The 12,110-nt window shown below is 40.2% G+C and overlaps 1 protein-coding gene across 1 annotated transcript; it reads left to right on the forward strand.

The window, feature by feature from the left end:
- Nucleotides 1-1,808: 1,808 nt before the first annotated feature.
- Nucleotides 1,809-11,848, forward strand: LOC145441291 (uncharacterized). The gene is made up of 11 exons (XM_080319114.1): nucleotides 1,809-2,098; nucleotides 4,336-4,447; nucleotides 5,153-5,289; nucleotides 5,465-5,560; nucleotides 5,986-6,147; nucleotides 7,175-7,222; nucleotides 7,323-7,457; nucleotides 8,077-8,225; nucleotides 10,117-10,160; nucleotides 11,140-11,201; nucleotides 11,282-11,848. The coding sequence occupies exons 1-11, from the start codon at nucleotides 1,927-1,929 to the stop codon at nucleotides 11,533-11,535; spliced, it is 1,371 nt and encodes a 456-aa protein (XP_080175240.1). The 5' UTR covers nucleotides 1,809-1,926; the 3' UTR covers nucleotides 11,536-11,848.
- Nucleotides 11,849-12,110: the final 262 nt, after the last annotated feature.

Below are 12,110 nucleotides of genomic sequence, written 5' to 3' on the forward strand. Positions count from 1 at the left end.
TTTAGCAGATATAGTAACAACTGCTTGAACGTAATCTTAATATGGGAGAAGCTTCGGAAGGTGCAATCACTCACTCCCCTGCGTAAATCAGACTGCTCGACCATAGTGCGATTATATGTGCTCAAGCTCATTCACCACGTCGAAGTAAATCTGTGACGACGTGTAATTCTTACATTTACGTTGCCCCAGTACTACGACCCAACAAATACTAAGTTTATTCATATCAGACTCCAGAAGTTGCCCACTCGTGGGCGTGGGTCGGTAGTTATAGTCAGGGCATGGTATATGGAATGGAATAAAATTTCGGTGTGGAATATGGAAATGTGTACAAGCATGATATGGAAAATTATAAGTATGGAATGGAAATTTTATTCCATACATTCCATACTTTGGCAATTTTGCGAGAACCATGACAATGATTCAACTTTTGATTCGATCGCAATCCTCAGACAGTTTATGTTCTTGTTCAATGTTCATATATAAAAGTGCGACTCGAACTAGCCCACCCCGGTCGACATTTATTTGAATACAAAAAGTTGCGCAACTCGCATATGAACTAAGTAATATTAATGATAATTATTCCAAACTGATTATCGATTAATATTCGACCGCTGTCGCGTTACAACTTACATTTCACCTATCGTAATTTCCACTCCGTAAACTACCAAGGGCCGTTTTAAAGTCGTAGACAGTGTGATGGTAGCAGTTACATGAATATATATAACAATTTATTGAGCTTGGAGTCATTTCCTGCGATTTGCTCGGATGATCATCACGCGACATCTATTTGACATAAGCATCGTTGTGATTCGAAATATGTGGCTTATCTTGCAGATACGGCCCGCCAGCATATGCCGGTCTCCAACACGAATTGCAACTTCATTAAATCTAATTATCTGGTGTTGGCTGATGAGTAGGCTATGGCCGACACCTTGGCGGAGGAATAGGACATTTGATCCGCTGTCGTGAACCCCTAATGATTTTATCGATGTAAAATTGTATTCGTATATATTATATTACAATGGGACAATACCATTGTTTTATGAAATTTTGTAGATGGGGTCACTGGGTCTCCACTCTACATTACTGCTAGCAATACGCTGCCACACTAGTTTCACATGTCCTGAGCTTTTGTTGTGATTCGCACATAATCCAGCATATATTTTTCTTGCCGTTGCAATGATTAGGCAACCTGCATCGCTGACATATGACACAATGACATTTGGAGTGGAATTGGTGCTTCAGGGCTGTTTAAACGGATAATTTCATACATATAATTAGAACATTAACGCCAAAAAATTCCGTCACATCAAAAACATAGAACATAATCTGAGAGGTTGGGAAACTGCGAAAGTGTGGAAAAGTAGTTAATATGGTATGGAATAGTGTTGCTATGGTATGGAGTATATGGAGTATTCCCATTCCATACAATACCATGCCCTGGTTATAGTTGATATAGAATATACGCGATGCAACTAGCGACATATTAGGAGAGCGGCAAGGTTCCATATCATATATGTCAGTCATTTCTAGTACTCGTCGACCTCGTGTTTACGCTGCTCAAGGTCTATCGACATATTTGGAAAATTTCGAAATAATTTGCGTGTTATGAAAATACCACTTTAAAACATTGGTTGAAATACGTTTCGCTATAAATGCAACCCTATTTGCCGAGTTCTTAAGTTCTTCGTCCGTCTACTACATCAACAAGCGTGCTTTCCAACTGCGTACGCACACACAATACACATTTTACAATCAAGGACGATTTGTACGTAGAGGCCTGTTATTTGGTCCTCGAGACTCGCTTGTTCTCGTCATGGGTTATTACGCTACATATAAATTCGCATTCCCGCAACGACTTTGTTTGACCATGTCAAACATTTCTACGTAAATAGAGAGCTCGATTGAAAATTTCGACAAGCCACTATGTCGATGAAGAGAAAGCAAAGGCATTTTTCAAGCGCATCGACCATGTACTCGGTTGGAAATGTTATACGTAGTTTGTCTTTTCCGAATGCTGTAGTGTGGAGCTTTGCCATGATAGGCCTGATACGATCTGAAAGTACTGTGAACATCTCCAAGCAAGGCAGTCCAGCAGGTAATTCAGCTATTGCGCTAACCAAAATTATTTTGTGTATCATGTAACCTATAGCTGCATACCGTTACTTAGTATCGCGTAAATGAGTTCCAGCGTATCAATTCCTTTCCAGAATGCATTTGAGATTATACGAGTTTGGTGACAGTTATATGAGTGAATGAGCCATGAAATGATGCCCGTTGTATTTTCGGAATCACGTCGTACGACCTCGATAAGTGTCATGCGGTCACTTCTTATCTTTCACATCGCTTCTCTGCTGCTGGTGCAGACTGCAGACAACTATTCGCATTACCCAAAGAGTAGGGATGGTGCGAACCCCTGAAAGGCTCAGGTTCGTGTGAACGCGAACCTTTTTTAAAGGTTCTGTGTGAACGCGAACGTGAACCTTATGACGTCACGTGACATCACATTGCTAATTCCAGCCATACATGTCAGTGAAGTGATATATTAATGTACAGTACACATATATACTAGGCTTACCATATTTTGGAAATCTAAAAAGAGGACACTTTTTCAGAAATTTGAGACTTGCAAAACCGGAGAAGAATTCTCAAAAATCCGTGAATTTTTCCCACTTTGTTATCGGTTGACTAAAAAAAAGGTCAACTTTTCGCTCAGAGCTCAAATCACCGTCAACTCAGAGCTCAAAATACCGTTTTTCTCTCCACATTGCTAGGTGGATGACTAAAAAAAAATGGTCAACTTTTCGCTCAGAGCTCAAATCACCGTTTTTCACTCCGAAATACTCGCCGGAGCGTCACTTCTGTGCTAATTTACGGCATATCACTCGCATTTTGCTCTAAATGTGGCCTAAATTTTCAAAAAAGATTACAAAATCTCAAAAAAGAGGACAAAAGGGCGTCCTCCGAGGACACTTTCAAAAAAGTCAAAAAAGAGGACAAATCCTCTTAAAAGAGGACGTATGGTAACCCTATTTATATACCATATCGACGACTCAATTCACATTATGCCACAATACTGAAGTACATGCTGACTTTTTGAACTCCAAAAGATGTATCCACTGGAGCAATCAAATGCTATATTAATCGCAAAGAATCAACATCGTCTGTCGCTTTGCCAACAATTTTGACGAGAACTTGCAAGGGAATGTGAAGCTACGCCTTAACGGTCGGGGCCAAACCGAACAACGTATTCGGCGTCGGACTATTGCGAATGCGACATTGATATTGCGCAGATGGATCCCGAACGCCTGCTTGATTTTTACATTAGACAACGACGTATTTATTGTATCAATTTCAATGATTGGTTGAATAATCATCATTCGCTGACTATACTTACACGTAGTACATTTCGTTCTTGATGTTATGTAATTGCTGGTCACGCTCACAGCAGGGAGTCACTAAATATTCACAACCGGAAAGTTGAATATTTCGAGCAAACCGTTGCAACATAGCGAGTAAAGCTTCAGGGATTGGCAAGATGTGTGCTTATTGCTCGTTTAGTGTTGATTATTTTATGCGGCCAGCGCTTTGTATATAGTGGTCTGAAATTGAAATGCAAATAATTTGAACCATAGATGTAATAATAACGTGATAAATTTAAATACATGAAAAAGGTTCACAGTGCCAGAACCTACCAAGGTTCGTTTGTGAACGTGAACCTCTCGATTTCTGAGGTTCCCACACAGAGAGAGATATGATATTCTCTTTCGCCTGCGCCATCGAGATGCTTTTGACGACGGAGTTGCGATACGGCCGTGAGATCATCTACTCTGCGCCCCCAGCATTTTCTCCTCCGTGCTATCCGTGATTGCTGAGCGCCTAGCAGGATAGCTGCGGATACCAATTTTCGAGCCTTTGGTATGACCCGGCCGGGGATCGAACCCACGACCTACCGATAGAGAAGCCGTACGCACAACCATTTCACTATCTCGCTCGTTCACACCATCCCTACCAAAGAGCTCTATTGCGCAATACTGATTATCGAAAAGGCCTATCAACTATGAAGATTTATTGAGTCTTCAACCTCAATGTATAATATATTTATATATCTGTCTGTCTGTTTGCGTCAATATATCTGCGTATCGAGGAATATTGCCAAAGGGTGGTGAACTGAACATACAGCACTACGAATTAGAATTGTATATATGTATATTGTATATATGTATATTGTATATATGTAAGAATTAAATAAATTTGCTTGAGTTTGTGTCCACGTAATTAATTGGCCAAACCACTGTGTTCTAATAAACCAACATTCCTTTCATTCTCCATCAGGGATGATACACAACGTGCTATGTGAGGTACAGGATCTCGAACTCACCATAAAATGGAACGTTACTGATTTCGATCACACGCTGAAATTGAGGAGATACAACGTCGGGTTTTGGTAAGCGAGAAAGGTCAAAATGATCTCAGTAGAAATGAAGATATTGGAGATGTAAACATTATTTATTTATTTCCATCTGCTGCGCAGGCCTCTTATCTATATCGCCTAGGCCCTGGTGGGCGTCTGATTCAAAGACCATTCCAAGTCGTTTCGACACCTTTCTATCTTTTCATTGTATTGCAGTCTCGTGGTATTTTGAAATGAGGAAATGAAACGGATACTGATATTTGCCAAGTCATGATCGACGAATATATATATGCTCAATGCTCATTGCTCATGGTCTTATAGCAATCTACCTGCACTCAATTCGTACGACTTGAGTCGTCGTCACTAGAAATAGACAGCAATTATCCGTGTGACAATAGTGGCATCGAGTCAATCTGTTGTCTTACCCTTCGATACTTCAATCATTTGTCGTCGGATTTTTCTATCGAGGCTTCTAAAGTCGCATGTCGCGATCTAGTAAAGTAAACTGGAGGACGCTTGGCTTATATCTCATGTGCGACAAGATCATTCATGTTGAAATGTCCGGTGACTAATCTCTAATGTCTAATGCTGAAAATACTATATTGATGTCCCCTCGAAAGCTTCATTTTATTCCTCTCGCAGGTCTATAGCACCGAAGGCCCATATCTTATACTACGGTCGTTAAATTGAATTGAATTGAAATGCATTAAGTATAATCTGGATTTTTCCTGTCGACAGTACTCTTACCGAGTGCGGCGCAGACAGTATCCAAAAAATTAAATGCTATGACGATGAGGAGAGAACAAAACGGACCAAGAGATTAAAGAAATCCACATGCAGAGCAAACATTGCTCAACTATTTACATGGAACATGTGTGAGTAAATCGTATTTCAATTTGATAATGTTATCGATAAGTCGTTCTTAGAGTTGTAGTTGGAACTAGTGAGTACTCATTTATATGTAACTTATAATTTACAAATTAAATGTTGTCGGGAGAGTTCGGAAAACACAAAACCAACATATCCACCTTGAATGGAAATTATTTTTAGACAAATTCATCGTGACCGCTGTTTATCGAAATGTCACGTCTGATAGAATACTTCGAATTTCAAACAGCACCGTGTGCCAACCTATAAGCCGCGAGAGTAAGTACTGCTTTCCTTGTCTTGCTTCAATCGCTATGACTATCTGCACAACCGACATGCGTATTCGAGCGCTAGGAACCATTACCATTGTTGATTTATGTGGTTATATTGGCGTTCAAACAACGACAGTATCTCGTATCGCATCAAAGAGATTGTCGCACAAACAGGCACACATGCAGAAATCGCGATCTCTATCATGCATCTATATATGTTCCATAGGCTTCCTGTGAAAAGATGTATATCTATTATGATCTTGCGATGATGCGCATGCCAAACACTAACGAGAGCTTTATTGGATTGCACTATGACTATCGTCCCGCTGCATGCAATAGCCATGCATTTTGTCAGCAAGCGGAAGGCCGAAAATCATTTGATGCCATCAATATATTTTATATGTATGTTTTAATGAGACCGCCATTCTGCAGCCACACTGAGCGCTCCGCTGATATCCACGAGATCCACTAAGTCTTCAATCACAATCGAGCTGGAGTTACCGCAGAATTTGAAAAGAAGTCTCAACATAACTGAATATCAAGGAGAATTTGGTTTAACCGACGTAACGTATTATTACCGCCTAACACCAAAAGGTGCGCATTTTTATTACATTCCATTTGACCTTCTTTTTTATAATTATAAATACCTTGTATATTTCATATGCGTTATGTTTGTGTGGTATCTCCATGCCTATACGATAGTGATCTGTGAGTAATAGCGTTTCATTTAGAACAAATATTGTTTAAAACGCTTTTATGCCGTAAAGTGTAAATATTTTCGAAAAAACATGTAGTAGAAGCCTACGGACGATTTGCACCCAACATAGTCGACGTATACGATATAGAATTGTTACAACCCTTCAAATCGTCGTCGGTTCAACATTTATAGCACGTAGATATAGATCATTGTTATACGGAATGGGTGTTCTGATGATGATGACTGACGAACGTAAAAATGCTGCACAACGATGTAGCCTAGTTCAGGCTTAAGATAATTTTGATCAATTTATGATAGGAGTCGGAAGCCTATTTCGTTAAAAGAGCCATATTTGCTCTAGATTTTCAATGGTCAATGTCAATCCACTATGACGTGACTATGAAAGATTCGCGACGTCATGGTTAAAATAACAAAAACAAAAAATATGTTTTAAACAGGGGCCACATTGGTATCTGGGACCCTATCCATAATTATATTCTCTGGTCCTACGGTACTAATTATTTACTCACAGGATGGTATTGAATATTGATTGAAACAATGCAAACAGGAAGGTAAAAATTCATAGATCAAACTCAACCATTTTCTGAAGTAATTATGCCAATTTGGACTTAGCATGTGGTATATTTTCATGAACGTTTCACTTTAACTATTGATTCGAGGGTGGAAGAGGGTAAGGCTGTCATATTCTTAGTAAAAAGTACTGATCAAGCTACGAACCGGCTCCGGCCCAAAATGAGAAAATCCGGCCAGATATCCAATCCGGTTCCGGTCCATGCTCCGCCCTAATTATAGCCCCTATGACATACTGGATATCTGGGCGGTTCACGCGACCCCTGCTGGGAACTACAAAGTTTGTTATTACGATCCTCTAACGCTAACCTGTTTGTTTGTTTACCTAAACAGGACGGCCGCGTGATAAAATGGAATCGTGGAATCACGTCGGAAGGAAAGGTGAGCACTGGGCACGAGCAATTTGCCTATAGCTTGATTATTTGGAAGAAGGAGGGATCTGCAGGACATAACACATGTATTTCTCGTGATATTTGCACAGTGTCACTGAATAACTACGAAACTTACGAGGATATTCGACCGAATGAGGACTATGACGTTCAAGGATGGTACACGATAAATATATTGAAGAATGACGCAAGTGACGTAGCCACTACAACAGAAAAAACAAAACCAGGTAAAATATGCTTTATGTGCTGTAAATTTGCTGGAAGATCGGGTCTAACGAAATGGGGGTTCATTTGACTTCGCTGCAAATCAATTTAATGCAATGTAAATATTTTTTTATAATTGAATTATATTTGATTACCTAATTTTTAAATTATGAATATGCCTTCCGTATATCCTTTCATTTTAGTGAGAAACAGGTGGAGTCGTCTGACTTCAATTGCTTATTTCATAACCATTGTGCAATCAATATGATGCATATATGATGCATGAAGAGATCTCACGAGAGAGTAGAAACGAACAAATATGCTCCCCAATGATTTGCGATTACCTGGATCAAATTCAGGTTTACTAATTATATTACTTTATTATGACTCTCAATCTGGCATCCACCTCGACCTAGTGCCCGTTGTCACAGTTTTTTTAATGTTAATCTCTATGCCGCGACTCTTTCTTGCTCTTTCCATTCCTGATGAGTTCGTTGTTTCATCGGGTCTTTTTTCTGGGCTTATTGTAAGAACAGCGACGCGGGTGAAGAAGAGCCCAGATAAATCTTCGACGCGGAATCGAATCCGCACCATCCACGCACGCCATTTTCACCAACTAAATCTAGTATATTTGTTCAACAGATTATTTTCCTCAATGGGCGCAGATTGCATTGGTGTGCGGGATTTCTGCTGCGATCATCTGGACTATGGCTGCAGCAATATTGGTTAAAGAATATCAAAAACAGAAACGAAGAATAAACAGTGAATGCAGCAAACCTAACGACCAGTTTGTAAGTTTTGTGATAACACTGTTGCCATTGTGAAATTAACTTCGACTATATGATAAGTCATGTAGCACACGGACTATATAGGGCAGGGGTTCTCAAAGGGTGGGCCACAGAGCATTTTGAGGTGGGCCACAGAGCTATTTAGAAAATTTCAGAATTAATGTAAGTTCAGTTATATTTCTTATGTTATTCGCTAAAAATACATTCGTATTATCTAATTATACGTAGGCTAGGCTACATAAAGCTTTTCATCCGACTCTGATTAGACGTAGTGGCACGTCTGAAGTCAGCTTGTACTAATCGAAAACGTTAGGGAGAAACGGTGGCTTTTTCTACTGGCTATGACAACCTACAGCTAACAGCAACTAAAATAAATTCAAGCGTATAATAGGCCGAACTGGAAGATAATGCTGAAGTAACCAAGTATTCCAGCAGTGTCATATGTCGTTTGCCGTTGAAAGGGGTATGCAATGAAGTGCAATTGATGTACAGATTTACTGTACTTCGGCAGGCCGTATTATTGCAAGCTAAAAATAGCCATGATTGCAAATTATTAGCAACTTCTGGCGGAGGTATACTGCACCACCGCAACGAATCGTAATGGATTGAGGATTTAACGGAGCGCATTAATCATGGAAGTCGGTTTAAAATGTCCGGCCTGGAAATTATTGTACATAATGAAAGAGTCACAGGAATTGATTGTATCATTGGATTGAATATTCTGACATCGCAACTTCAGTTGTTTTGGTACAAGACATACAAAGTAGCCTACATCATGCATACTGAAAAATCTTTCTCCACTTCTCTGTATAGTAGGTACCCCATTCACCAATGAATTGTTCGATGCTGGCCCAGAATGATTATAATATTCCCCACAATAGTATCACTCAAGTCCTAATCGCACAGTGCGGGGATCTCATCGTTGTGTCTCGCGAAGAGAATGGAGCAGCGGACGAAAATAATCTACTTAAGAGTTTTAGCATATGATCTATACCAGGGCCGTAACTGCCGCACCCACACCCCCAATTGGGGGAGCTCGAAGGGGCGCAAGATTATTTCGTTGGTCGTTTATTGGAGGATATTTATTCAACTTGAAATTTTTTTTCGCGCGTCGCGCGATTTCATATCCCGGGAGATCGAGATTTAAATATCATCAGTTAGAGAAAAATGCACATATTTTAGAGAAATAGGCATATCGGCGCTGTCCATGACCACGCATTAAACAGGATTATGACTGTAAGATATCAGGTGGGCCACAGCACAATTTTAAACCGGAAAATGGGCCACGGCCAAGACAGGGCTGAGAACCCCTGATATAGGGATATTGATTACCAAGATACCAATAGTGTCCATGTCATACCCATCTTTAACTAATATCCCCAACCTGTGTTGTCATCAGTGTCCGCTACGCGACAATGTATTCGTGTCGTCATGCTAATGATAAAATTGAACGCCCCCCGCCAAAAAAAATCTATATGCGTCCCACCCACATTTGACTACCGGCTGTTACTATGCGCCCATCCTAATAACTCGGTGGCACTTTAGCATGGCGAATATATACTATTAGCCTGCAGCGCTATCTGAATTTTAACAATATCTAGTGGATATACGCAAAGGGTTACCATATTTTAATACTTTTTTTAGAAAAGAGAACAAATTCCCCAAAAAGAGGCCATTTAGTCGTCGTCCGAGGACACTTTCAATTTATTGAAAAAAGAGGACGTATGGCATTCCTATATATGCACAAGTAGCATAACAACAATACTATGTGGAGGATTTAATTGGGACTTTAATCGCGACCCATTAAAATGTGAATCAATATTTACCGTATACCAACACTGGCTCTGGCGCGATTATTTATTACCCACCAGCATCCGTATTATCTATATTGCAGATGCAATTATTGGATGAAGTCAAACAGGCGAATACTGACTTATGGTATGTATAACGTACAGTGTATAGCCTATCTATATCAGTAACTCCTAAGTATAGGGCTGGGTACAATGATTTGAGTAGGCTCGAATCTGAATCGAATATTAATTCTTATGATTCGAGTCTAGTAGTAAAAGGCGGTTTTTCGAGTACTGAATTTATACACTCCCCGCCACTGATTAATATAGCTAATTTATCAACGAGAATTATTGTTTCGATACTATTTTCCACTGTGGAAGCCTTGAATAGGCCTACTTGATCGTCCGCATCGCAGCATACAAAACAGATAGTAGAAAGCTACGAAGGTTACTGGTGCCTGTTTTGGCCATCTGCAGCCATAAACGTCAACTGCACAATAAGACATACCTACACATAGTTGATTGCAAGGTAGATTACTCAGGATTAGATATTAGAAAACTAGATCGAATGGTGCAATACTGAGCACCCTCGATCTTCGCTTTCGACTTAATTTTTTCGATATGAAATCATACACGAGTAAGATGCATACAGGGTATTCTGCTCTGCTAAGAACCCCGAGACCGCGCAAGGTTGGAGTCAGAAAAAACTTGGGGTGGGGAGGGTTTTGGAAATATTCTATGAGTTCAGGGGAACGATAAAATGATGGTTTCAATCAGGCCACCTTGTCAGTCAGCTCCCCCCCCCCAAAAAAAAAAAAATAATAATAATGGTCGTGTGTCCCCATAGATTGGTCAATATATCTTACATAGTCGTTTCGTCCAGCAGATCTCCCATTTTATCACTAGCCTTTATACATACGATTCACTGAGACACACACACCCTTTCTACAGCGAACTATAATGCCGGTTCTTCGTGATTTCGCGAGCGAGGCAGATAAGGTATAGGGTTCGCATCGACACAAGAGAATGCGTGTCTTGTATATCACATTGGCTACTGTGTGTCTTGGGTCGACGAAAATCATAGAACCGATGATTATGATTGCGATTATAAATTACTTCTGTTTCAGCTTCATACATGAGGAGTGGGAAGATGACCGGCCTATGGATATCCCACGTCTCTCTTTTACAGGTAGACAAACGATATTGATTGGATTGAATTATTTCTCGCCATACTGCCATCATCATCACCCTTTCAATTCCCGTATTCAGGTATTGTCTTTGAGAATACGACATCAGATGAGTTTGGCTCCAGTCCCACAGTGAGTGACCAAGAATACTCGAATGAACACCAAGATACTCACGACTGCATCGACACACCGTATTCTCACAACGATGGCTATGAAGAAAAATCTGCACTCGCGGCATACGTAGGCGTAGCTGAATCACCTGCGACCTTACTAGACGTGACTGAGTTACCTGCGGATGGGTACTTGATAAAATCGAATGTACGAACACATGAATAACGATACTTTGCCATAACGCTATTAAGCATGCCGCGTGTCGTTACAACGCGACAATATCACAATCTTCTGTAGGCACGCACAGGAGCACGTTGTATTTTATTTCTTGATACTCACGGTACATAATCTATGCACTATTATGCTGTCTATCCTTTCTACACCCGCTACGTGGTAATATGTTTGCATTTGAGAATACGGCCTGCAAGTAGGCACTACCTCATTAGACACATTCTAACTGAAATGTGCTCGGATGACACGATATTACGGTGAAGTCAAGCAGCACTGTGAATGTTATTATTACATCTCATACACTTCGTTACTGTGTATCTTTGATCGAATTCGGTCTCATCGCTGGATCCACGTCGTGTCTCAGGCAGTTCAATAGAATGTCAGCCTCAACCATAGTCGTGGTCTCTAAATACGAGGGCTGATGTAGCTATATTATGGTAGCGTTACCATACGTCCTCTTTTAAGAGGATTTGTCAGCATTTTACCACGATCAGTGGGGTCCCAGATTACGAGAGATTGATGTCAAAGATAAAAGTGTTTGAAGTTAAAATCACGCAACCATTAAAAAA

This window comes from Botryllus schlosseri, chromosome 6 (genome assembly GCF_051294905.1).
Source record: "Botryllus schlosseri isolate E-star chromosome 6, Bs_hap1, whole genome shotgun sequence".
NCBI lineage: Eukaryota > Metazoa > Chordata > Ascidiacea > Stolidobranchia > Styelidae > Botryllus > Botryllus schlosseri.